The 27900-nt window shown below is 42.3% G+C and overlaps 1 protein-coding gene across 1 annotated transcript in view; it reads right to left on the reverse strand.

Annotated features, from left to right (window-relative positions):
* Positions 1 to 4752: 4752 nt before the first annotated feature.
* ALOX5 (arachidonate 5-lipoxygenase) overlaps positions 4753 to 27900 on the reverse strand; it is a 33039-nt gene continuing 9891 nt past the window's right edge. Inside the window, exons 4-14 of the mRNA XM_065639548.1 lie at positions 27291 to 27413; positions 21867 to 21973; positions 18753 to 18925; positions 17870 to 18016; positions 17568 to 17771; positions 17253 to 17339; positions 15323 to 15501; positions 12503 to 12624; positions 10177 to 10277; positions 7361 to 7531; positions 4753 to 6110 (exon numbers count right to left, since the gene is read on the reverse strand). Of these exons, the coding sequence (XP_065495620.1) occupies positions 5931 to 6110; positions 7361 to 7531; positions 10177 to 10277; positions 12503 to 12624; positions 15323 to 15501; positions 17253 to 17339; positions 17568 to 17771; positions 17870 to 18016; positions 18753 to 18925; positions 21867 to 21973; positions 27291 to 27413 (1594 nt within the window). The 3' untranslated portion in view covers positions 4753 to 5930. The remainder of the gene's footprint in view (positions 6111 to 7360; positions 7532 to 10176; positions 10278 to 12502; positions 12625 to 15322; positions 15502 to 17252; positions 17340 to 17567; positions 17772 to 17869; positions 18017 to 18752; positions 18926 to 21866; positions 21974 to 27290; positions 27414 to 27900) is intronic.

Raw genomic sequence — 27900 nt, forward strand, 5'->3', positions numbered from 1 at the left:
CCCGACCATCTTTCTAGCACAGGATGCAATCCCCGAGGCGGACAGTAGAGGACAGCTCCAAAGGAGGCACTAAAACTCCATGATCTGATACATTGCTATCCTACTAATCTGACAATTTCCTTTCACCCAGGTAGTGACTATCTCATGCCCTGAATCTTGGAAATAAGTGAAGCGGACAGTTAGAGATGGACCTGAGCTAGAAAATCTGACTCTTTCTGGATTTAGAGACAGAATTACCCAAAGCCCATGACAGTTCAGATCTGGGGTCTTCAATTTTTGCTTTGTTTGTTATTCAGTTAAATTCAGTTAATCTTATCAAGCCTTTTGCCTTGACGATATTTACCTGCACTATTCTCTGCAAGGCAAGAAAACATACCTCCCTTAAATGAAAAAAGTGAAGATTTGGCCCTGACCCACTGAACCAAAGGCTGTCGCTAGTTATGATGGTAGAGATGTCTGTTGAAGCTGAAAGGACTTAATCCAACTTGATTTCTTCTGTGTTCACCGACTATGGTGTAAGTGCAGGCTTAATGAAACTTACTGCGATTATCCTCAGACCCATGCAGTGTTTAGGAGCTCTAATGCCGTATACTTTTCTCTGTCACCTAAAATGCTGAAGTCTTACTGTTTTGGCCTTGCCTGCCTCAAAGAGGTCTGTCTTTGTTCCACATGAAATAGAAAAAGCTGCAGCACTCAAAGGTCTGTGTTCCAGAGAGTAATGCCAGATAACCTGAAAAGCATCTAGTCTCCTCCTGGAAAATCTCAAGACCAGGAGAAGCATTGGATAGGATGATACCTTCTCCAGACCAAGAGCCGGCATGTGAACACCCTGTTCAGAATTGCCCACTTGACTCAAGTACAGGTGAACCTGGCATGCAAAACCACAATTACTGAGTATATCAAGGCACCAGCCATGTCTGATATTGCCAAATAGATGGCAACAAACCAGTTATGACATTCTTGCTCAGTATCAGTAAGGGCTGTCCTCTAACAGTGCTGCTAGGAGAGCCCATGTGCCAGGAGGTGGCCAGCAGGAACAGTGAGAAAGCCTCAGACATGCAGATCTCCTGTACAGCAACTTGTGCACAAAGGGACCTTCTTCATGCCCTTCCACCTAAGTGTGTATCTAAACTAACAGGTGGTCTAATGCAATGACAGAGATACTGAGTACAAGCCAGCACACCATACCCAAGTGGCAGACTTTGCATGTTTGAAGTCTGCTTTAATGCAGCAAAGATGAATGAAAACTCATTAAAAAAAAACAAACAAAACAAAAACTCAGTGATATGGTGTTTGCTCTGAAAATCAGAATTGTGATTGAACAAGATTACCAGCTCTGTTGGAGAAGGGGACTAATAGAAGAAACCACGGCTTATCTTGCTGGTACCAGTATTGTCCGATGCTGGAAAGAGATTTATTTTAATATAATATTGCTGCCCTCTAGTGCTTTGGAAAAGAATCTGCCCGCAATTACTAGCCATAAACAGATGGTAGGTAAGGGAAGCATGCCATTTCCAGAAATGAACAGGAAAGGATCAAAATAGTCAACAATATCTATAAAGGCAAAAATTAAAGACATCTCTGCATGGGTATAGATCCATATAGCCATCAACTATTTCAAATTAGCTATATCAGTTCAGAACATCCCTAGAACCTGGCCCAATTTTGTTTCCAGTATCAACAGACTATCAACAAATAGATCTTCTACCTTTCCTTTACTGTATCCTGAGGCAAAGGCTTTCAACAATAGACTAGTAGTTGCTGAAGATAAGGTGGCAATAGCCAATAAACCACAACACCTAAAACTGCTCTTGACATTAAAACTGTCAGATGGTACAGGGACACTCTAATATATTAAATACTAAATATTAAATTATCTTCTGTCCTCAATAAGAACTTCAGGTCAGCAGTCAGAACATCCCTCAGGGTCTCCAAAATAGGCTCCACATACCTCTGCCTTTGCTGTGCCTGTTCTGTGGCTAAAGAAGGCTCATTAAAATAAATGATGTGCAAAATAAGCTCTACTCACATTTGCTTAAAAACAAAAACAACAACAAAACCCAAACCAAACCAACAACAACAAAACCTAACAAAAACAAAACAAAAAAACCAACCAAACAAAAACCAACCAAATGAACAAACAGTTTAACTACTCTGTTGCATTTGATTTTAAAAGCAATAGCACAACAACAGTTGTCTGTGATAAGCAGCTGAAAATTACTACTTCAGCTACCTTTACCCCTGCCCTTCCAAAGCAATTTATTGCATATCCTTTCAATAAAAACAAACCAACCTATTGCATATCCTTTCAATAAAAACAAACGAACAAACCTGTTGTGTTAGAACTCACCTCACAAAAACAAAAACTGTACATCTCCAGTCTCTGGGAAGACCTGTCAGAAGCAGCAACACCTTCTTTGGCAACCCCAAATCACAACATAGGGCAAATAACCTTCCCAGTGTTCACCAGATAAAGGCATATTTACACTGAAATTTAATTCTTCAACTGGTAAAGCCTTCTCTCCTGCCACTGCTGAAGATAATCAGCATCTTATCCATTATTTTGTCAATTTATCTGGACAACTGCAACATCAGCTTTTGCTTTGCAAGAACACTCCAGCAGTAAGGGAAGGAAATTCAGGCCTTGTGGTCAGATCACAGAACTGACACCCTTTTTTTTCTCTCCTGAGTTTTGCTTCTAATTTTCTGAGTGTCTGTGGACAAATCTCTATGGATTATATTTTCCTTCTGTCTGTATAGTTGACATATATTCTGCCATGTCTACTAGCACAGTAGTCACCTGCTTTTGAGAAGGCAGTAATGTCTCACAGTTGTGGCATGGTCTGGCTAACCTTTTATTAAGCCTTTTAGACTCTGCTCTCCAGCCAAAACCCAAATGCAGCTGACAACTTTCTCCCCACCTGAAGTTCCTCCTGTGTCTATGATGGTTTACCACCTTATGCTGCACTTCAGTCATGTCACCTGCATGCGTCCTTATGATATTATATCCCTGTATGCATGTACCTGTGTGTACGTGAATTAAGACAAACTGGTAAGCAGCTACTCCCTCCCTTTCCCTGTACTCTGGCTGCACCTCTGTGTGTGTGTGTGTCCCTGCTCCTGGCAGGATGCTGGAGACAAAGCTTCCTTGATGTATCCATCCTCTTCCCCAGGCCCTCTGCCAAGGCCACTCACTGCTTGTGTCAGCTAAAATGCTCAGACTTTGTTCCTACCACCTGCCTGTTTAGCAGAGATCACAAGCTTGGGCAGGCAACACAGCTGAATTTGAATGTCAAAGCTGGTGCAATGAAGAGGCTGCCAATAAACCACAGAAATACACCACTGTCCTCCAGTAACTGGAATTAGTAAGGCTGAGCCACTGAGATCTGCATCCAGTCTGGACCTCTTGAGCTGCTGGTTGCAAGCAAACAACCTGCTGTTTTGTTTTTACATGTCAGAGACCTAAATCTATGGACAAACTGCAGATGTGGTTACAGGCAGGAGGAAATGCAGCCTATGAAATAATGGCTGAAATAGCTATTGAATCGCTGTCAGTGTCAACTGCCCACATGCTGGGAACATGCTGCCCATAGTGGGAACAGATAAGCGGTTTCAAGAAAGTCTTAGAGCAAAAGGGTCCAGGAAGTTAACTCAGTTTACCAAAAGAAAGGAGAAGGATGTGGTAGGGAACTGGTCAGAGGTTCTTCAGTCACACAAAGGTACTGCAAGAAACTGCCTGTTGCAAGAAGCAAAAACTGAATGCACACAGAACTAGAAACACAGCACGTATCTTTCACAGCAAGAGCGATTCACCAGAGAGACAAGTGACTCAAGCACCAGTGTGAACTGTGTATTTCAGTAAACCATGAGTGCATGTTTTCACAGAAAATAGTTTCCAAAATCAAGCACCCTTGTATTGAACTTGAGGAGGCAAACACTTCAGTGAAGTCCAAAGACCTGTGTCATGCTGAGATCAGTCTAAGCAATCATAGCCATGTCTTCTGGACATAAAACTTCCATGACTCAGCTAACCTCTAAACTCACCAGCCAGGTCTGATTTTGCAATATATATTCCTGTTTGTAGTACAAATAAAGCAAACTAAAAACTTTGTGCCACTATATCGGTGTGTGCAATTACTTCCTATACACCATGTAACTACTACTGTGGCAAGAAAGACCAGTTGCCAATTAAAACTTGGTACTTAGAAAGAGGTCTTCTGGGTTCTGTTCCATGTTCTGACCTACATGCAACAGAGCTTTTTTTTTTTGTTTTTTGCGATTCACATGTTATGGTCCCAATCCCCTGGTCCTATTCCAGTCTCGCCACAAAATTGCACAACTTGGTTCCACAGTCATCACTTTCCACGGGTTGCAGTAAAAGGAAGATGCACAAGTCTTAAACATACTTCCTCAATAACAGGAAATGGTCTTACCTTCCACATTTTCACTGAAACTCTTCAGCTGGAGGGAGAAAAAGGGAATCAGTCTGCTGTAAAGGGTCTAAAATCTGTTGTGTTTCCATGCTTGTGTTTCACATGAAACAAAAAGGACATATATTTTAGTAGCACACTTTTCCAAATCACACATGAATTATAGAAATAACTATATTTCTCAAAGTGCAGGTGCTTCGTTTCTCTACACAACACATTGTACTTATTCCTACAAAGTTTTTGAGACATACAGCATTACATATTGAGTTAAGAAATAAAAGCTAGATGTTCTTGTTCAGTTTTGTTTTATTAGCACAAGAAGCTTTCTTATCTGTTGACAAAACAGACTGCAGGCTGGCAAAACTAGCACAGCAAACAAATCCTGGGAAAAATAAACCAAAATTGTTATTAACAAAACTATTACTCTTAAATTTCCGAAACCTTATTTTTACTTTCATTATCTCAATGACTTTCAACTTTAACCAAAGCCCAAGTACTTGAACCTAATCACCTCTAAACAAAACAGACACAGCTCAGTTGTTTCTAACTAAGGTGGTACATGCCAATTATGCTTAATTGGCCAAATCTGAAGATTCCCCTTAGAAGCTGTCAATTCTCCACAATTTTTATCACTATACAAGTAGCCTCTTCATCTCCCACAGAACAGAAGAAACTGCACACAAAAACCAGCAGCCTCAGCAATGAAACAGAAATCGAGGACAAGCACTGCTAGGTCTGTACTCATTGTCATCGTGCTAAGCGAAACATTTCTCCGTACATATGTGAATTACATGAAACTCTGCTGGCAGAGCCTAAAACAAACCTTGCTAGTTTTATTTAGAAAACATACAGGTTTATGTAGGTACAAGACATTCATAGGAGATGAAAATTTATCTCATTTCACTTGAACTTGGTAAGAAAGTATTAAAAACCCATCAGCTATGTTAAGAAAATATCCTGCTTCTACCTTCATCCTGATTAAGACATTCACAGTTGCAGTGAAAATATTTAACATTTGTTTTAATCAGATGAAAAACAATGCATAAACATTAAATATTATATTTTTATTTGTCGCCAGTGTCACCTATTAAAACCAGGATCAGTGTCACCTATTAAAAACAGGAAAGATTTTAAAACATGTGACTTGCATATTGCTCATGATACTATTTTCATCACATAATATAACCACAGATTCACGTATTTTGTTTTGACCAGGAGAGGGAAAGCTAACAGAAACATGGATATTGATTCTAAGATTGAATAAAAAATCTTAGAAAAATGAACTTGTAACAAAGTTGGCCGAGACAGTTGTAAACTAGGCATTGTCCACAAGATCAGTCACAATCAAATTTGGTTTGAAAATCCAAATAGACTATGGGTCAGATCTGATGGAGAGGGTGGGTTTATTTTATCCATTTCTGAAAGTTCAGTGAAAAGAAGCATATGTAACAGGAAAGCATCATCAGCTTGACGTGCCTCTAAACTCTCCTGGGTATCTGCTCAAACAGCAACACTGTTAGGAACGCGATCTGGGGAAAGATAGTAGTAAGGAAGCTTTTTGTTCTTGTTACGCTCGGTGATGGCGCTGATGATCTCATCCAGATTCTTGCGAAATTTTGCCATAGCCTCTTTCACTGGCTTCTCCACAAAGTGTTCATCTGGGTACATGCCCAGAAACAGCTAATTGAAAAACACCAAGAAATCATGCATTGAGAAAGCAATGGCTATTCTATTGCAGCATTATGTCATCCAGCAGAACAACATCCAGAGCCTCACAAATGCTACTATTAAAGTAGTACCATAAATATTTAAGCTAGACTACATTGGCACTGCCAATGAAATACACTGTTCCGCCCTCCCTCCACCACTAGCTGCTTCTTTTCATCCCTGCACCTTTCTGTAGTGCTGGTTCAGGTATCTGTGTGGCACCTCTTCTACTTGCAAGGAGCTGATCCACTGAAAACCAAGTAGTTTTATTCAGGTTAGTGGTCAGCCAGATCAGCTTCCCAAGCCAGACCTCTGTGTAGCCACTCAAACATTTATGCTGCTAAAGACAAGGACATTATGGGATGGGAATCAACAGCCAGGGATGAAAAAAGAAGACAACTGCATCTATCAGTGACAGTAGAAGTTTTTTCTAACTTAAAACTGTCCTTCAAAGTTCAACCTGACAGTTTCTTTAGCCTGCTTGGACTCTATAAGAGTGCCCTAAATACTGCATTGCCAATATGCATACTGGCAAATTACCTGCTTTAGGTAACTATTTCCCATGATACTACCCATACTATTAGCTTCTCAGCTGAAATCTGCTTTCTTCTTAAAGAGAGACTTCATTTGAAGTACTCTCTGTTCATCATCTTCCATTTAAGGATTTCAAATCACATCTTCCAGATTCAGCTCTTGGGTGAGACAATCAACTACCTACAACCTCATTTTACATGAGGAAAACAGCTATAGACCATGCTTGCAAAGCCTCCTGTAGGCTTGTTTTGTTTGCATTCCACACCAGCCAGGCACAAGCCACAGCTGTAGTGCAGGTGGCACTGGGGCAGATTTGCCAAAGGAGAGGACAGGGGGGGACACAGTGCTGTAACTTCTCCACAGCATTGGTGGAGCTGGGGTAAGGAGTGGAGAAAACCCTTGTGCCTCTGCAGCCGTCTTCCTCCCACACCAGCATCCTTACTCAGCAATGCCATGCTTGAGTTTAAAAACTTTCATTTTGGCTGAAATACAACCTCAGAGTAAAAATAAAACTTCTCACTCAGAGCTGGTTTACATCTGGCAGAGCAAGGGAAAACCCACACCATTGATACACCTCTACAGAAAGGTCCAGTCAAGCACAGAGCAGTACTACAATCTCATGAGTCTGTGTGGTCTTGCCATGACCCTCATGATCTCACATCTCCACCACCTAGAGAAGGTCGACTTACTTCAGTGTCCTGGAATTGGCTTAAGGCCCAGACAGCTCCAAGATGCCAACAAGAACGTCCCCTGTCTGGCAGACTCTCCACAATTTGCTCGATGGTGACTGTCCCCTTTTCTGTCGGAGGAGGGCAGCGCATTGTTGGTGGGGCATTGGGAATCCAGGAACACCAGTCATACTGCACAACAAAGCAAGAGAACACACTGAAAAGCTACAGGGGATGGTATTTAGGAAGACTGCAAAGAAAATAGGAATCTTGACACCAGGGAGTCTGCTTCTGTAATATGGGCCTCTCAGAAAAAGAAGATACTAACTAAAGGACTAGAGAAGGACTGAATGAGACAAGGAAGTCTCTACTATCTTTCTCAAGATCTCACAGGGGAGAGAGGTTGTCTAAATGGGAGTAGTCATTCTGCTTACCACAGGCATATGCCTGCACAGCCCATATTCACCAGCGAGGCTAAGGATTTAGCTATTTTACTAAATAAAGATCTCTTCGATAATCTGAGGCAGCCTCTAATAAAAAACCTATACTTGATAAAAATCTGCTTTTCTCCAATTGTCCTTTTCTGCAAAGTTTGCTCTAAGAACACACCCACAGTACTGTGGGGTAAGGCAGTAAGAGAGGCAAAGGACGCGGGTTTGTCGTGGATGTGGCCACGGTGAGTGCCAGACTGGGAACTCAGAATCACTTCCGGCCTGCTTCAATATTGTGGGATTGCGATGTCCCATTTTGCCCAAGATATGACCCCAATTTTTGCCACCCTCTGAGACCTTGCACTTACCATGACTCACTCTTTCCCAAGCACTTTTTCATTACCTTCATACATATCCCCTGCCCTGCCTTGGGGAAAGTCCCATGTCAGCTGTGTGCCATGCTTACACTGTGCTCAATCTACTTTCTTGAATGCACAGCCATCTCCTCCTACTCTCAGCCAACTCTCTCTGCCATTTTTTTCCATAGCTGAAGACCCTTTTGCTGATGGGCTGAATATCCTCTGCATGCCAAATTCTCCCTTTCATTCTCTGAAAGCTCTCTGATAAGTCCTAATAGCCTGGGCAATGTTGATGGTATCTTAGTGGTACTTGAATTGACAGGATTTCCTGAAAGGAAGGCTGGGAGATGTCTCTTTCACTTGTAATGACAGGTTAGAAGTGAATAGTCGCAGAGGTCCCTGGTCATGGATGTGGCACAGGAATAGTGAGGGTTCATTTGACACCTGGCTCCAGACCTGTCCCAGAGCTTCTGAGCTGCAGGAGTGGACAGCTGAGCCAATATGGAGAGTGATGTGGGATGTGTTTGGGAATAGTTCCCATAGGGAAAATGGTCTCTCTGCTTATCTGTGAGATTATCCATGCCTGAAGCCAGAACATGTGCCAAAAAAAGCGCTCATAGAATCATAGAATATCTCAAGTTGGAAGATACCCATAAGTATCATCAAGTCCAACTCCCTGCACCTTGCAGATCTATCTAAAACTAAACCATACAACTGAGAGCATCATCCAGACACTCCTTGAATTTTGACAGGCTTGGCATTGTGACCACTTCCCTGAGGAGCCTGTTCCAGTGACCAACCACCCACTCAGCAAAGCAGCTCTGTGCAATACAGCCTGACAAAGAGATTTGCTTCTGGCTGTGAAGTCTGCTTTCCAAAATGCCTTGATGTTGGAAGAAACAGCATTTGAAAGGCAGACTGCTACTATAGTTTCAGAGTAAATATAAGTCAGTAAAGGCAGGCAGAGATAACAAAGACTATCTGTATGTGACACATCAAACATCAAAAAGGAAGCTCAAAGTTGCAGTTGGATCACAATCTCAAGAAATGAACAGAAATGCCCTTTCCATGCATTGGGAATATTATTCACATTGGTGCTTTTGAAAACTTCACTATATATGACCAAAGCCTAGATCCTTACAGATGTACTGCTTCAAATTTCTATGTGTATCAGTGGGAATTAAGTATCTAGATATCACTGAAGATCTGGACCTCTGTCCGACTGACTTCAGTGAGACATTACCTGGTAGAGGTTTGTCTGTCCTGCTGCAGAAAGGAAAACTGGAGGTCCTGCTGACGTGCATGGTAGCTTTCAACTATTTACCCTTGGTAAATACGCCATTAGTGCAGCTAGATCCCTGTTCTGGGACTGAGCTGTTAGAAATAGCCAGCTGCACCAGCTCAAAGGCAGATGGTGTATGCAGCTACATGAACTGCAGTCACAGCACTGAGCTGCACTGCACATGTTCCCTAAGCCACATCTGAAAATGGGATGTATGCTGCTTTGGCACAGGCACACTGCCAAATTAAAGCAGCTTACAACAGCAAGCCATGGTAGTCACCCGTGCATGCACTAACAGCAAATGCAAAGTAAAGCCACTTAGCATAACTCATTGCATTTCATTGCAGAATGTGCCACAGACTACCAGCATATATCATACCCAGGCAATTGAAGTGACGTCTGGAAAACATGGTAGCTAGACTGTGCACGTGAACCATTCAGAATTTCTGAAAGGGATCTTAGCAACCTATTAAAATGCTTTAAAAAAAGTTCTCTAGAATAAAATAATTAAAGCTAAAATATACAAGTTAGAACCCATAAATTTGAGCTTGGGTACATAGTTAGAACTCAAAATGCCTTTCTCGGTTTCCAAAATATTTCCGTTTCCACAGGCTTCCTGGGGATTTGCAGATGGCTTTGCAGTTATTTTGACCAGAAAGAGTAATATAATGTCTGTAGATCTGCTAAAAAATATTTCTCAGATCTTGCCATGGTAGATGCAACTCCCAGCCCAGAAAAAAGAACATTCTTCCCAGAAATTCCTACCTGACCAAAATTCACAGCTGCGTGCTGGGCTGATGTGGTGAATATTATCACAGTGAGATATTCTGCTAGCTTCTCTCGTGTCCTGATCATCTTAGGAAATCCTAAACGAGGGAGAAGAAAAACTTAAGTAACCCAGCTATGAAGCAACCCAGTTACCCACTAGTAATCAGCTCCTCAAAAGGCATGAGTTAGAGGACTGTGCAGCAGTCACTTAACAGCAAGGCATTCTCTGTCTGAATCTTACTGTGTGGTCTAACAGGAGCTGCTCAAGCTCCCTGTGTCTTGGCTGTCCAGCTGTAAAAACAGTGATCTTGCCTTACCTCAAAACAGGTTTGTGAGGCACCACCACTGTTTGCAAAGTCTGTGGCATTCCTTAAGGGCAAGGTATAACTAAATCTTTAAAAAATACTGTATCCCTGTCCTCTCACTCTACCTACCCTGCAGCAAGGAACTCAAGAGAGTCCACAGGGCAGGAGCATCAGATATTCCCCTTTTCTTCAGCCTGCAGTGTAAGCAGGAGCAAATGACCATGTGCTTATACTTACAAAGGTCCAAGGCTCAGCAATCAAGTGCATGGTGAGAAGGAGAGCAAGGAGAGCTCATTTGCTGAAACAGGAAGTGAGGAAACGAGAACTTCGGAAAGAGAAGCAGCAGAATGAGGAACAGAAATAGTTGCATCAAGCTGTCTTTGAAAGGGAATGATCAAACAGAGCTATATAAAGAAAGAAGAGAATAGTCAGGGACTAGGGAAATATTTTGCAGCCAAAGCACCCCCAACATCACAGTCCAGTGCTGTACTCCCTGTCCCATCCCAATGCGACCACAGGTTCCAGGATACCTAGGGACCTGTCAGTACCATGGGCCAAGCTGCCCCTTCTTAGGCTGCCCGTGCCAGCTGCTTCACATCTCCACCACCAACATGATGCAAATGTGAACTCAGCTTGAGAGGGAGAAGAGGCACGTGGTAGCTCTGGCCAGCCACCAAGCCCAAAGAGAAAAGGATGCACCATCCCTTCCTGTGTTCTGCTATCCTAAGCACACTGTGCTTATTTTTAAAGGGGCTTGGCATGCTCCCAGTCAGAGCAGCCCTCACAGGGTAGGAACAGAAACTGGAAAGGAAACCCCAGGTGCAACAACCTCCCTCATTTATCCTCCTTCCATCCTTCACAGACCCAGCCAAATCCCCCTACTCTCTGTCCCAGCCCTTGGAGAGGCAGCAAGGCAGATAGGCATGCTGCAGGCCTGGCAGGTTTCCCACCTGTAGTGGCAGTCCTGCCATTGGTGGTGCTTGTAGTGTCCCACTCCAGTTCTCGCCCTGGAAAGGCTCCGTACTTGTGTCATATCAAGATACTTAGATCAAGCCTGAAGTCCGTACTAGCAGGCCATTTCTAAGCTTTTCCTAAGAGACAACTAAACAAACAAAAACGATGGCAACTAGTTGGCCCAGAGTCCTTTGCTTATCCAGGTAGGCAGAGCCCAGGAGGGTGTTATACACCAGTGTATACTGGTAATGAGTGCAAACATCACAGTTTTGCCTGGAGGTCTCACACACAAACGTGTGCATGCAGTGTGAAAGCCATCTGCCCCAGATCACTGGCCGACAGGTATTTCCAGATGTAAATCAGTCAGGACAGTATGAAGAAACCCCATCCACCTGTATAAAATCCTGAAAACCTGCTTGGACAAAATGCGAGTGGAAGGAAAAAACATGTTTAGTGAAAGGCAGAAGAGCGTTAACTCAGGTGGGAGAATAAAGCCATGTTCTGGACAAGAACTCACACAGCTATTTAATGGTTTGCAAGAACCGAGAGGCAGTGAGAGAAGACAGAACAAAGGAAAATATTTCTTAAAAAGAACTATGAGTATCTTCTCTTGAAGACAGCAGAAAGATAGATGCTGAACAAATGTGAAGTAGAGCAAGATACTCCTGGGGAGGTTCTTACTTGATGCAAGGTTTGGAGGACAGGATTCAAGGGGGTCTCACTGCTCCTTGTCATTCTATCAGTTTGCCTGGTGGTTCCAACAGCACATACAGAGAGCCCCTCTTCCCTCCACAGTGCATGAGCAGACAAGATCAAAGGACCAATCCCCAGTGCACAGAGACATTAGACTATCTGCCCAAGCTCGTAGTGAGAATGTGTGGCAAAGGAAACAGCTGTCTCCTGAGGGAGAGGGAGCCTGATCCAGGGTTTCACACATAAAACCAAGCATCTTTGGGCCAAGAAGGGAGAGTGTCTCCAGCAGTTCAAGGCATGCTGTGCATGCAGCATTGCTATCAGCAGGGACTAAACAAGCTGCAGACCTGACTGGGCCACCAATACCTTACCTGAGGCCTTCACACCCCTCATCCCATAGACGTAAATGTCTTTGACAAAAGCCTGGAGCTCCACATCCTCACACACCACCTCATCACTCTCATAGTAGATATGAATCACATCCTCTGCAAAACTTCAGACAAAAGAACAAATGAACAAGACGAAATGAAAAGGAGAAAGCAAACCTGCCCTTCCCTGAAGTCCTTCTACTGACCTTGCAGAGGAGGCAGATGCTGCATGGAGAAAGACAGAAGGGCAAAAGCATATCTCAACGCCCTCCTACGTCCTTCCCACAAGAAATGGGGATGCGCAGGAGCAACTTTGATCCATTTCTGACTGTAGTATCACTTCCTCTCCCAATAAAAAGATGCTGGACCACACTGCATTCCCTGAAGAATCCTGGGAACTTTATTCTCTTATTCGAGGCTTTGCTGCTGCCTAAACCTCTGTCATCACATCTACATCCTTTTTTTTCACTTAATACAGACTGTTTCTGGCATATCCACATGGCTCTCACACAGGGAACAGGGGTTTCCAAACTGTGATAGCAGCACCATCCCCTGTATGTGGGATACTCCAAAGCTGCTCCTGAATACCATTCAAATAGTTGACCCCCTCCTACCACACATCCTTTTCACAAAGCCCAAGTGGCACACTGCAAAGTGTGGGTGAGCCAAAACACTTCTCTTGGGGATAAGAGGTCTAGAGCTTTTTCCTACACCCACTGCATACAGCAGACATGTTCTCTTCCAGTTCCTCTTCTCAAAATCCTTCTTTCTATAAAAGCTTCCCAGGCTAACTCACCTAAGAAAGAAAGGCTCTTAAAACACTAAGATAACAGAAATATAGTTCTGAAAGCAGTAAAATAGGAAAGCCTGATTTCCTGATGATAGGCATTTCATGACTGAATGACTGGTTAACTGAGCTACGCTCTGATATTTTGTTAGCTCTGCAGGTGCCTCTAATCTCTTTCTAAATATTTTGACAACAACCCATAGGGTGAAACATTTGACTGCTGAAGCTGACTGGTAGGATTAAGGATTGTTAACCAATACAGATTTCTCCTCTAATAAGCTATGGATTGATTGCAACTTGGAGACCTTTACAAATCTGTCAATCTTGTTTCTATTAGCCAAATGAGTTGTTATTGAGGCAGACAAATGACTGCATAAACACTAAGAGTTTAACTAACTAAAAAGCAAAAGAGAAATCCTGCAACATGCAGAGATAAAGCTACCCTGCATGAGCTCTGCCTCCACCACTTTGCACCTTTACCAAATGCATACAGGAGGTAATCCTTCTCTTACACAATGGCAGTATTTTAGACCCCCTCGTGTGCAAATATAAATTAGTATATGAAGTGTGGATGAGGCCTTTTGGGTTGGAATATCTACCAGCAGTTAGATCAGAAATAAGAAACCGAGTATTAGAGAATGGGTTTAAAATTTTGACGTGTGAGCCTCATTTCTTCTACAGGGACAACCTTATCAGCTTTCTTAAGACTAGGCCACCTGACACATGTGAAGCAATGCTGGGGATAGAAGTTATTTCATCAAAAGAGTGGAGACTGACACCCCTGCAGAGTGTGGGAAATTCATGGTGACTAAACATATGTATGATCATGGGTTCATGGGTCAGGATATCACACATTCAGAAGTGTACTGCCCACCTCATTTATAAACCAAATTATTCACTTATGAAGAAGCTCTCAACCAAGTTGGAGGCAGTGTAGTGTAACATTTTCCTTCAGCTAGGTTAACACCCACAGATAGTCAAACTAAATTGAGTTGACTAAGTACTAACTGGTATTTTAAAAAGGCATACCTCAATCAGCAAATAAAACACAGGAAAGAGAAAACAGACAAAAAAAATACAAAACAAAAAAACAAAACCAACCACAGAAAGATTATAACTTCCTTTTCTCTCAAATGGGCACTAACAATTGCAGGAAATATTGCAAGATAACCCCTTGCCAAAATACAGAGAAAAGACAGGAGATAAAGATGTACCCAACACTTTAAATATTATGCTTGCATTATAAACCCCCCACTTTGTGTACATAAAAGATCTGATTTTTAACGAACATGGTTTTCAGAATCATGTGGCTCAAATCAGCTGCATATTTAGCAAGCAACTTATTCTGTACAAAAATATGTTTTTGTGAAACAAAATGCCACTGTAGAATAAAAACCATATGAATCATTTCATTCTGAGGCAGTGTTCCATATCTGAAAAGAAGACATGTTTGCCTGGACGAGCAGCCTTGCAGTACCTCTCCTGACTCAGAACTGCTGCCCTTCCTGATAAAACTTGGGCCTTGCAATTTTAAGGCATTTTTAAAAAGGTTTTGCTCAAATCAGTTAATGCCTAATCTGTTTGGCTTCTTAACACAATTCTCTCATGCAAGCCAAGCTTACACTTCCACTCCACAAGAACCTGGATGAGTTCATGTGGCTGGCTCAGGGAGCTGGGTTCTTTCTTGGTTTGTGCATAGCTAAAAGAGAATTAATGAAATTCCCTTTGTAGCACTAGATTCCCTTTGCAGATCTAAATTCGAACTCTCTAAACTCTGTGAAATCCCATAGAAGAGTACATACTTATAAAGGGGCCTCTGAAATACAGCAATTAACAGTCTTTCAAGGGTGAGTGCTTGCTTGACTATACATTTTTCCTCAGATGAGATATGCTGGATGGAAAAGGCTCCACATGACTAAACAGTCCAGGAGCTGTTCACAAGACTGTGATGAAGAGTAAACAGAGCAGAGAGAAAATGAAGCTGTGTCTCTGTGACAGTGACTTTATTACCCATTTATAGAACTACAGTCTCTTACCTCTTTATAGCCTCCCAGACTTTAATGCCATCATCCCGATAATAGTAGTAGGGGATATCCTCTTTGCTCTCCATCCCTCTAGCTTTCATCTCCTCAGGGAAGCAGAGAGAGCTGTAAGTCAGATCCTTCATTGCTTTCTGCACCATTTGTACATGTCCTCCTCCACCCGTAGCATTTGCCTGCAGGAAGAATGGCAAGACGGAACAGTAGAAGGTTACATTCATTTTGTGCTGAGACTGGCTTTCCAGATTCACAGGAGACTGTATTCAAAATGCTGGTGAAGCTGTTTTTCAAGGGGAAAACCACATCTCTACACAAACAAGTACTGAACTGCAGAGGTCTACTGGAACTGTGCCTTTTGACTTCTGAGATTTCACACCTTTCCCATGAATTGCTGTTCATATCCACATTTTCTCCATAGGTACAGCACCTGCTTATAATGGAATACAGTAATAAAGCACAGCAACGTCGAAGTATCAAACCCAAAGCACACACTGCCAGCCCTGTGCTCCGAACCGTGTGTGTGTGTGTGAAACAAGGCAGTCCAGACTGTGTTAGAATAGGGCTTTTGCTAAACCACCCAGTCCCGCTACAGAGTGGTTTAGGAGAAAGTGTTAAGGATGCAGGCTACTGTTAGCCACACAGGAATTTAAGCCAGGAGCTCAGTCCTGCTGGGTGACTACTGGTGAGGACTGGCCAGGGTTTCGGTATACGTTGTGTTTGGAAAACACAGTGTGTCCACAACAAGCAGCACTGCAAAACTCTTTACATAGTCAATGCACAAAAGCTTCCAAATGTTCCTTTTCTAGCATATGATGCTAAGTGTCATATAATAGCAGTAGTCAGCTTACACTTATTGTCCTCCATCTGGTTGTTCATTGGAACCAACAAATTCGGGAACTCCAGGATCCACATTGGCAGGTCTTAGGCATACACTCATCCCCTATGCACGGGGTATGAAGATTATGCTTCTGTTCAAAGGGATGTGAGTGCCTGACAGGTCTCCACAGTCAGCAATGGAGTACAGAAGACAAGGAAGGTGCCTGGCTTTAACTTCTCTTTTCTCCTTGGGTGAAAAACTGCAGAGCATGGAAGCTATTTTTGGTCTGGTGCCAGAAGTGTAAGAGGGACAGGGTTGTCTGAATCACAGGCTCTCTCTTTGGAAGGACTTCTGAAACCACCCAAAACTTCCCATTTCCTGCTGGTGTGTTGTCCCAGAGACTGCTGCATGTCAACCTTTTGTGGTTCCTAGATGCAGCATGCCATTTCTGGAGGAGCCAAGGGAGGCAGAGCCTGGTACACGTTAAATACCAGTGCAGGCAGATTTAGATTTTCAGATTTGACCTAAGAGCTGCACCACAGTCCATGACACGTGGCTGTGTTTCACTGACTCGGACAAAGCTGAGTTTTAATCCGAGTAGATCTGCAGATCTTAATGTTTATGGCAATTCAAGAAGACACGCTGGAATCTACACCCAGTATTTGTGGGCTTAGAAATCTATCTTATCTACACATCTTTCTCTGATGCAAATCCTTTTGCTCACCACCCTGACCCAAGATGAATAACTGAGTACTTAAAAGAAATTGGGGATTTAACTGTGTACATACATGTGCAGGGATGTATGTGCATATTACATTACTTTGCACTCCTATAGTCATACTCCAAAGCCACATCAACTATGAATAAGTGAGATACTGACTCACTGCTGACACTGGCCAGCTCTGAATTGGCTACTCAGAGGTAAAAGACAACATGTTTAGCACAAGACATCAGTTCTATGTGCTGGTTACTCAGGTGATATTAGTTATGTTTGCCCTTCAGCAGAAAGGTCAAGAAACAAAGGAATATGTGGTGGTTAAAGGATAAAACCACATACGGAACTATGAAGAATAATGAAGATTTGTTATTGGGATATGTAGGATTACTTACCTTGTCAAAAAGGCCACATTCACAGATAAGCTGTTCTCGGGCTTTGGTATTGATGGCTATTGTGAACCGCATGTGTGGCACCAAGAGCTTTGAAATGGGACAAAATGAAAGAAGGTAAATTCACTGATTGAATTCAACAGTGATCAGGTGTAAAGTTTGAAGTCCTGAAGGTGCTGATGGCTTAGTTGTATGCTGCCTTGCAGGGCAGCTAGCCAAACTATCTTGGCTGAGCTATCACCAGGACTTCCTTGTGGTTTGTCAAACTAAAGCGATAACCTCCCTGACCCATATACGCCCTTTTATGCAAGAACCAACCTTGAAGAGGGGATGTACAGCAGGCAACTGCCGGAACATAGCTATGCTGAACACCTCTGAGACCAAGTGTGTCCGTAAGAGATGGGTCACTGTCTGGTGGACGTGGAAATCAGATGAGCGAACCCAAATTTTAGCTAGCAGCCAGTCATATGTGGCATCTGAAGGAAGGAATATGGGATTGTCTGGCCCAGGCTGTTGACCAAGCTGAAAGATATAAAAAGAACACAAAACCCCAAGCCAGTCATGTTTAAGATGAGATAACAGGCAGTATGTCCCTTTAAAGACCCTGACAGTAAGCCCACCTGGATTGCAATGGGTACAATTTTACTCTCCAGATTCTTATACAGCAGACAGATGGGTGCAGCCAAGTACTGTATTGTGCACGGGTCTGTTTTATTGGCATCCACACCATCTAGCAGCTCGTAGTCGACAATGAAAATGTTTCCTTGCTGGAGGGGGGAAAAAAAAAAAAAGTTCATGATGCGTTTTAACGGAGTCCAAGCAGCAAGGCTCAGAACAAAGGTCGGGAAGTCTTGGCCAGAGGCTGGCTTGTGCTCTGTGGTTATGAGCAGCCACTGACGCACTGTTGCTCATGGTGGCTCAGGGATGATGCCATTGAGACAGAAAGCACCTTTACACAACTACCTGACTTGTGTCAGCTGAGTCTGACAGTGAGCCTTCCAGCAAAGAGCAACTATATATTTGGCATTCATGCAGTGACACTAAGATGCAAGCAAGTTCCACACCGCCAGCTGAAGAGATCCCTGTGCTTGTTGTACAAACAAGAGCAAGTCACCATCCTTGTCAATGCTTCTTCAGCATGTTAGTTCAACTCTGCAGATGACAAGAGGGTAAGACCCTATCAGAAGAGGGAGAGGCACTTTTCCTCTCTGAGGTAGTCAGTCAGTCTCTAACCTTTCAGAGGAAACCACTGAAAAAAGGACCCTTCACCTTCTTGTGACAGCTCTTTAATTGGACCTGGAGAAAGGCATGGTCTGCAGTTCCAGAATAGCAGGAGAAAACAGCCAACAGAAGTGTTGGCAGTCTGCAGAGACAACCAGCTTTGCCATGACCAGCCATACAGTGTGAAGAGGGGAGATGTGGCTGAAGGCAGTTGGAACAGGGTTTGAAGGTTAGAGGATGTGAGAAGGAAGAGATGGAGTGCAACCTGGCTCAGAGCCGTACCTTCACTTCCTCCTCCAGGGTCAGGTTCCTCTCCAGACTGCATTCTACCATATCTATAGTCACGGGCAACTTCTTGGGTATCTCTGTGCATCTCCGGATCAGCACAGGATTGCACCCATTCAGGAACTGGTAGCCAAACATGAAATCTTCCTTCCAGTGCTGCATCACATATTCTAAAAGGAAAAATAAGCCTGAGGAATCAGTATCTGCACTGCATCAACATCCCACTGCATTGTAGGACTACTCCTTTCCTCCCCACCTTTTGTTATACTGCACTGCAACTTTGATTAAAGAAAGTAGTAAGAAAAGGATTCATGAGGTGCCAGAGAATTTTGAGAAAAATCACTTAAGTTAAACAGACAACGTAACCCTTGCTTATCACTTTGAGAAGAATTAGTAGAAATTTGTTTCTCCGTGTACAGAAGCAATGAGAAGTAGGATATTCCACTCCTATGAAAAATACTCTCTCAATTTGCAGACTACCTTCTCAGGGCTTCCATGATGTTTTTAAATCTCACTCTTCAAATTCCCAGGGTATGCAGTACAGAGGGATGAGTCCAAAAAAGATGGCACAGGCAGAAGGGAAATACAGAGCAACATGTGTAGGTGAGGAACAGCATTGGCTGGAGCAGTTCTCTTAGCTGGACCTGGGTAAGGGACACCTGGCGAAGGGTTTTGACTTTGACTCAGTAAAACTCCTCATTCATCATTTTGCTTGTTTAATATTTTTCCCCTCTGTTTATATTTAAATTGCTAATATTAATTACTCAGATTAACATCTCTTCTTAATAAAACGCTAGTTTTGGGAACTCCACTTCTTTACCTATATGTAGTACTACTGGATGTTTTCCACAATTGCAGTGTTCTGTTTCACAATGTCATGTCGCCACTTCAGCCTAACCATTCAGAATCAGAAAAAACATTATTAATGTGAAAAATCCCATCGGTGTCTTTAGGGGAAACATGAAGCAAGTAAGGTTTTAGATTATTGTCTATTTTTACACAAGGCAGAACATTTTCTGAAAGCAAATTTTTTGCTACAAAGGGTGAAAGGATGAAAAAGGCAGGCCTGAAGAAATGCACTGATAATTAAAAAAGAAGTCTCAAAACACACAGTGCTTTCTAACGGGGCGGAAAAAAGTTAAGTTTGCTTAAAGTTGATGTTTACATCATCTCTGTCAATTGAATAATGAGTCTGGAGCTCTATCTGAATTCTGTATCAAGCAAAAAGACTCATCACCTTCAACAGAAACTACATGACGAAAAATGCCTTGAACCACCTTCTCCATTAGCCCTGTTTCTGCCAAGGCACGCAAACAAGCAGATTCAGAGTTGCATTAGCATAACTGAGACCAGTGCTTAACGTTTAAAGCTCACAGAATCGGAGCTTTCCTCAAGACTGTAGAAATATTATCAATGAAATTATTTGTAGATTGTATTTTATTCTTGCGATAAAGGTACTTTAGGAAGCAATCTTATTAGATAAAACTAATTGCTGTAATTAGTTTTTAATAGCTCTGGTCACTTTGTGTGCTCTATTTTATACCCAAGACCACAGAAATTACTCTTATTTCTGTTAACTGGTCCTTAGGCAGACTGAAGAGGAGGAAAACTTCAGAGTAGGAGGAAAAAGTATTTTCCTTTCTAAAGTCTGAAAAGGCTATTCACACACATTTGAGAAGCCACATGCTAATCAATTTATAGTACGTGTGTATCCATTATATCCAGCAATACAGTAAAATAAAATAATGTAACTGTGGGAGATAACAGCAGGTTGGGTCAGGCTCACAAATCAAAGGCTTCGCAGCTCTGCTTTACAGAAATGACACGATGACCTTCAAAATCCATGTCTGTCTGCAATTCTTTTTACTGTTTTTTCAAGTAACTGCTAAGATGTCCATATTGAAAAGGGTTAAAGAAAGTAAGTGTTTTGTCTTTGATAAGATAATTCTACATCAGTGGAGTTTTTAACAGTATGAAAGATACTGCAGAAACTGAATGGCCCTGAATACAAAAGTGAAACTCACATGCTTAGAGAGGTGTTTTTGTCTTCTAGTAAGAAGATGTGAGTATGAAATGGGAAGCACAGCAGGATGTTTAATGTGGTATACACAACTAATTCTGACACATTTTTGAAAAGAGATAACATTCTGGATAAATGCCACAAGGCTTCTCAGGCCTAGCTTGCACTAATTTCCAGTAAGAACCACGGTTCCTTGTGTTGTGGTCTGACAGCCCATCCTGGCTGGACCAGGTGAAGAAGTTACAGTTGCCAGGTCATTCCCAGTCCTTTGCAACACATGCCCAGATCTGTTGGCCTAACAGCACAGGCTTTCCTGCCTGAAACAAGTTCTGTGAAAATGACCCATTGGGAAAAATTTACCACTGAAAAGCATTTGAGCTGCCCCATGTCATTGACACAAATGGCCCATGAGAAGTGACTGAGGGTGAGGTTATGACAGCAGAACTGAGGCAGTGGTACTCTCCCTGTGCTGGGACAGGGTTGAGAAGCCAGGACAGTTTGCAGCAGTGCAACCAGGACTAAGCACATGGCTGGGATGTTAGGCAACAGCCTTTGATCTGGTCTGTGTAAAAGGCAAGAGTGGTCGCCTTCGTACTTACCTTTAGTGGAGGACATTTCCAAACATGCCTCCCTGGAGATTTTCCATGTATTTAGATGGCTGAAGTGGAACACAGACAATCAAACTTGCAAAAATGCCTTAACAGCTAATATGCTCTGAAAAGCACCCCCACTAAGCTCTCTCTAGGTTTAGATGTGAAATACTTCTTAAAATTTGTCCTATGGCACTTGCACATATCTGAAAGCACATTTCTAAAAGCCAGAAGAGATTATGGTGCCCGAGCTGCCTGACCTCCAGTATAGCTCAGGACAGAGAAGGCCACTGAGCAATTTGCAGTAATTCTAGTTTGTGTGAGATCATAGCTTCGCTTTTTGGTCTTGTGGGCTGCTGGTGTGATGAGCAGTCTGAGACTACAGTTTATTTATGTGAGAGCAGAAGTGCGGGTCAGCCACTTCCATCCTAATCAGATATGTACAAGACAACTAATCAGTCATCCTACAATGCAAACATGAGCCAATGCTGATAAACCCACCAGAGATTGTGTTGCTGATTCTGACAAAGATCTTCTCAAAATCTGCAAAGTCACTCCAGGAGGACTGGAACATGTGCATGAAACGGTTGACATAAAGATTCTCCATCCTAAAAATAAAACCAAACATCTCTGAAAAAATAATCTCCAGCTTCCTCAATACCCTTCCACATTCTCTTCCACCCTTTTATTTACCTACACACAATACATTTTTCAGTGGTGGAATGTGAGATTGTTCACCTTATAGAATTAAATGTGCTGCCTGTACCTTTACATACAAGTTTGAAAAGCATCTCAAGGGCTCCGTCCCTGCTATTGCATTTACTGAATTGTATTGCAGGGTTGTTCTTGGCAGCCTACAATGGCAGTGAATTAAGACCTATGTCATATAAAAACTACAGTCAGAAAAATGAGTGTTTCACACATCATCAGTAGTTAGCATCAGCTGAGAGTGCTAAGATCATTATTAGGACCAGTTCAGAAAGGGGTATGGTGACACAAAAAGATTGAGTGATTTGCACAGTCAGAACAAACACAATCCAGGATCAGTCTGATCAGTATTCCTAAACAGAGAACAGCTCCTGTAAAGTATCTATGTCACCAACACCAGACTGGAACCCTACAGTGTGAGCCTGAGTTTTTGAGAGCTTTCTATTTACTTGTGCTGTTGGTTAAACTTGACACTCATCTCTGACCTCAGGAACCAAGTCATTTGGTTGCAGACATCACATGAACATGAGGGACTGGGAGCCTAAAACATCTAATTCAGCAAAGTATTCTGTCTACAACACAGTCAAGCAAGTTTATCTCATACAATATGACAAGCCCTAAATTGTTACATAAATGCTAAACTGTTGTTATTAAATAGATATAATTTATTTTGACTAGAAAGCAAATAATGAATTTGAAAAAGAAAGTTGGCTTTCAAATGCACAAAGGAAAGTACACACATTGCACAAAGATAAGCAGGGCAGATAACGGAGTAAAGAAGGGTCACAATGTTGCAGGAAATCCTCCCAAACAGAATCTGAGGGAGGAAGAACCCCAGAACGGTGGATTTATAATCAGTAAGCTTGGACTGAAGAAACTTAAAAAGAATTGTATTAGAAGCAGTTGAAGAGGACCAAAAGTCTGGACAAACAGCAAGTGGCAATCCAGGGGAGGGCTCTAGACCAGCCTGACCATAACTCAGACAAGGGAGCTACTTCTGCACTGAGCCCAGGTGGGGTGCATGTAGAATGGGCTGTTTCTGCTGCTCCAGATGGCTTAAGAAGTGCGTGGAGGCATGCTAGGAAGTAAAACTCAGGCAACTGTCTAGCCTGGAACAAGACATGACAACTTCAGAGGTCTCTTCGCAGGGTCATAGAATGATTGTACAAGGATCAAATGGAGGGTAACTACTGGGCAGGGCTTTCTGAATGCATACCAGGTGTTTGAATCACAGAAGAACTTCAAGAGGAAGTGCAACCATGACCAGAAATTTAAATTATTTTAAACAACATAACTCAGTAGCCTGAGACGTTACTTGAGACTGTCTCATTGAGAGTTTCTGCTAAAGGTTCTGTAGAGCCTCTGCCCTCTTTCAGAACTGCTCTGAAACTAGGAAACACCAGACACATGAACTAGTACGTACTGCCCCTCTCCTGCCCAGGGTGCTCTTCCTACCTGGGGCTGTTAGCCTGATCAAACCCAAGCAGTAGGCACAGCACCTGGGATCTGGTCACAAATCTGCTGTGGTCTGACTCGTTGAATGCCAGTCATGCATTCATTCTCAGATGTTTCAAGGATTACTTTGTAAAGGAAGCCATCTTTCATATTTCCTATCTTGGAACAAAATTCCAAAGAACTTAGGAAATAAAAACCTGTCTTCCACAAGAAATTAAGTACTTCTCAGATGTCTCTGGCACATACTAGAAACTAGAACAAGCTAGAAATGGCAAAACATTGTTTGTAGAACTTAATCTGCCCAAATGCAACACTGGTCCAAAGTAGCTATGCAAGCCTGCATTTCTGGCACAGAATTAAGGGTGAGGGTTTCTGTTTGCTAAATAGTGTAGGTCACATCAGCACCAGAAAGCTTCAGGATTATGCCCACCTACACATGATTAGTCCTGTAAATGTACAGATTTAACCACTGCTAACAGCATATAAATGTCCAACCTTGCAAAAGTGGAAGGAATCTCTGAGACATTATCTCTTTCTAAGTTCAGTTTTGCATGTCCCAAGCAAAAGGGCTTTCCCCTCCCTCTTCCACTACTCCCTAAGTCTTGTATAACTCCCACAGCTCTCGCGTTTTTCCTTAAATGTGCTCCCTACCCACTGCTAGACCTTGCAACTCTACACTTGCCTTTGGATTTGCAGACAAGCCTCCCTGTCTTCCTTTTTACTGCACTCAAGCTGAAAGAAGACCCCACACTAACCCCATTGTATCTCCAGTCATGCCAATAGTTGTCTCAAGCTCCAAGAGCACAACAAGATAGCTAGAGTAAGGCTATCAAACTCATTCTCCAAAGTTTTTCACTGTTCACCCAACCAAAAGCATAGGCCTAAATTTTCAGCTAAATGTGCCAGGCAAGAAGCATTTTTGTACCTTGAAAAAATAACTTTTGTGTCATACCAGTTCTCCAGAATGGCTGGTCATCTGCGATGGAGTTTTAGGTTCTTCTTCAGGGGAAGGTGCCCTTACAGCCAATGACAAAAATAGATGTCACTGCACTCTGTTGAATTGTCTGCAAGTTTCACGTGGCTGTGACACAGTATCTCTGACAATATGCTACAGACTGGCAGGATGGGATTGCTAGAAGAGGAATGTAGCCTGTAAATTGGTTATGTCTACTAATGGCAAACTGGTCATCTCTGGCTTTCAGATACTGTTGCTCCTGCATCACACCTAAATGAGCTGGGAAACATCTGTTTTGCATGGGCTAACACCATGCTAGAAGCAACAGCTCTTGGAAAACAGAGGATTTGTAAAAGTTTGGAACACTGTACCATTGCTAGGGTAACAAGAGAAGATCCCACTGACCTTGCACGTGGTTTGTATATTTTCACACCTTCCCTTAAAAGAGTTGTTTCTTGCCTTTTCTGAGCTAGACTGATTCCTGAAACTGGGCCAAGAGAAGAGCTGCACAGTGTTTGCTTTCTTCCCTTGCTTAGAATCTCTTCTTGGTTTTGCCACAGGTTTATTCACAACAGCAGAACATAACAATCATGATGATTTCTTCCTTTTTCTTTTTGGGATGGCCTCATCCCTGGCTGTTTCATGGTGACCAGGGTGTACTGTTGTCTCACCTGCTTGAATGTCAGAGCACTTCAGAGATGTGCATGGAGTCTACTCCCAGCACTTTCTGGGAGGTAAAGTTAAATGATGAAATTTGATAAATTCAAATTGATAATTTAACTTATCAATTTGCACACAGATGGAAGATAAACTAAGAATCAGAGACTGGCTATGGTAATCTGGCCTGCATTTTAGTAAAGTCCTGACTATAGACCAAGAATGATCTTTTCTGGCCTTATAAAAATTTAACTTGCCTTTGAGACAATGATATGTAAATTTCCACAGTTTTCTTGGCTTAGTTTTCTTGATTTTTAAAATGGATTTATTTATTTTCCCAAAGAACTATTTCTGATGGCCATTATCAAGTTCATTATCTGCTCACTAAAAGCACCCTGCAGGTTTGTGTTCTAATATCTGTCTGTGGAAGAGGAACATAAGAGTCTAGGGTTTTCCAAGGATCCATGGTCAAGGCTGCTGATTCTCTAAAACTTCTTAAAGCTTTAAGAATCTACTAAATATTAAAGGACGGCTTGATGAATAAGGTATTTCATGAGGTAAAATGTGACCTCAACTTCTAGCTCATATTAAAGATGAGAGATTTGGTTGTTTGTAAGTCTAAACATAGATATAAAGTTGTGACATGTGACAATGAGTAAGCTTGGGGGGAGGAAGCATCTGTCTGTCTTTTGTACCATTAATCTAACTCCTCATGTGACCCCACAGCCGCTTCTCTGGTATAACAGCTTGTATTGCCTTAAAAAGCTAGAAGAGCATGAAGTCCGCAGCCTGTTCCATCACTCTGCTAACATCCTAGTTTGCACAAGATAGAAAGCTAGAGAGCCCAGGTCTTCAAAGCTATTTTAATTAGCTCTGGAAGATCTAGGTCCACCTGGCCATATGTGCTGCAGAAACACCCTTATCGCCCTGTTCACACCTGCTGGAGATTCATTCTGCTAAGAAAAAAAAAATTGTGAATGTTACAAAGCATCATTCCATTGTCAAAAACAGATCCTAGTGTGGAGGAGGGAGGAGGGACAGAGAAATCTACAGCAGAGCTAATATAGCCAGAAAAAAAACATGTGTTCTTTGCAGCTTCCAATTTTCCAAATTAGAAAACAAGCAGGTAGATTGTCTTGGAACAAACCAAGGGATCTAACTCTGTGTTGGTAGTGAAATTCAGCTGCATAAATGTAACACCAAGAATGCTCTGACATGCAAGGTTTCAGTCACCATCACTTCCCCAGATGGACTCAGATAAGCAAGTATTCAATCTTATTAGAAGCTGCAAGTTTCTCAGTAGGGCTATTAAATTCCCTATTTCTTACCACTCTATGCTTGACAACACAATCTCTGTCTGATCACCCAACTAACGGGAGGAACAGCTTTCCAAAATATGAAGAGAGCAGCATATTAACAGAATCAGATGTAGAAATTGTGGATCATCTTGGACCAGTCTTGCCTGACTATCTGGTAGTATCGTGGGATGTCTGAGATGGTGTGATATGACCTGGGCATGTGAGACAGCTCAGTAGAGGACTTACAGGCCAGACGTCCTATTTACCTCATTAACCCTGTACTGCTTCAAAGAACTCTGCAGAACTGATTATTCAGGCTCATCCTATGACCAGGACTTTTTTTTTTTTCAATGACATGACATGTGCAGATGGGTGGACAGTGACTTTGTTGCCCCAAGCAGATTATACACAGGTGTGGTTAACTGATGAGCTGCTCAGAATACTTTTTTTTCAGCAGGGTCTCAAAGGTGCATTGATACCATCTTCTTTTGGTATATGACTGAAAGGCTTAATTATCACAGGGGCAGAAGTATCTCTACGGGGGACTCTGAGAACTAAGCTAAAAGCCCAAGGTATCAGATGCTAATAGTCCTTCACCAGTGCCTCCTCCATTTACAGCCAAAACAGTGTCTAATGAGAATGCAGAGGCTCAGTTCCCAGCATGAAACACTTAAAATATTGATATTAAAAAAAAAAAAAAAAAGTTCCTAAAATTCTTTCCAACTTAGATTGACTGCAGATCCAGCTGGGAGAAAAGAATCCAATTTTCAACGAAACCTAAAAGGTGATCAGATCCTTGCCCTGCCCCAAAAGAGATTTTTGCAAAACTCCTAAAGTTCCACAAACACTTACGCTTTGGAGTAGTTCAGAATGAAGTCAATTCCTTTCTCATTGTCAAACTGGATGTCACGAGGCAGATCACTATGAGAATGGGCATCGATGCTCAGGGGAAAGCCTGGATGCCACTCCTTCCAGCTGAGAAAACAAGAGAGGTTGGATTAATCATATAACATTACCAGCACAAAAGCCGTGTTATTCCTTTACCTATACTCTTTCTGTGACTCAACTCTATAAATTTGTGGCAGGCTCATTTGGGGCAAAAGTAGTGACTTATACCACATCAACACCTACCAGTACCCTACAGAATCCTGAAGTACAATGAAACACATCTACTTTGCCACCCAACTACACAAAACTTGAAGTAACTTAATACCTGTGATATTTCCAAACACTTGTCACATTTGGTTGAAATTGGCAGTAGCTTCAAATGTATTGGGAGAGGAGGAAACAGAGAGACAGACAGGCACCCAACACACACTTATTCTTCAGGCTACATTTTTGCAAAACTGAGATACAACAGATAACAGTACTCAGACATGTATTTAGGTTCCCCCAAAATGCAACTCTCTGAGAGATGCAGATAAGTCTTGATTCAGCTCCTCAGAAGAGCCTTTCCTCCTAA

This window comes from Caloenas nicobarica, chromosome 7 (genome assembly GCF_036013445.1).
Source record: "Caloenas nicobarica isolate bCalNic1 chromosome 7, bCalNic1.hap1, whole genome shotgun sequence".
Taxonomy (NCBI): domain Eukaryota; kingdom Metazoa; phylum Chordata; class Aves; order Columbiformes; family Columbidae; genus Caloenas; species Caloenas nicobarica.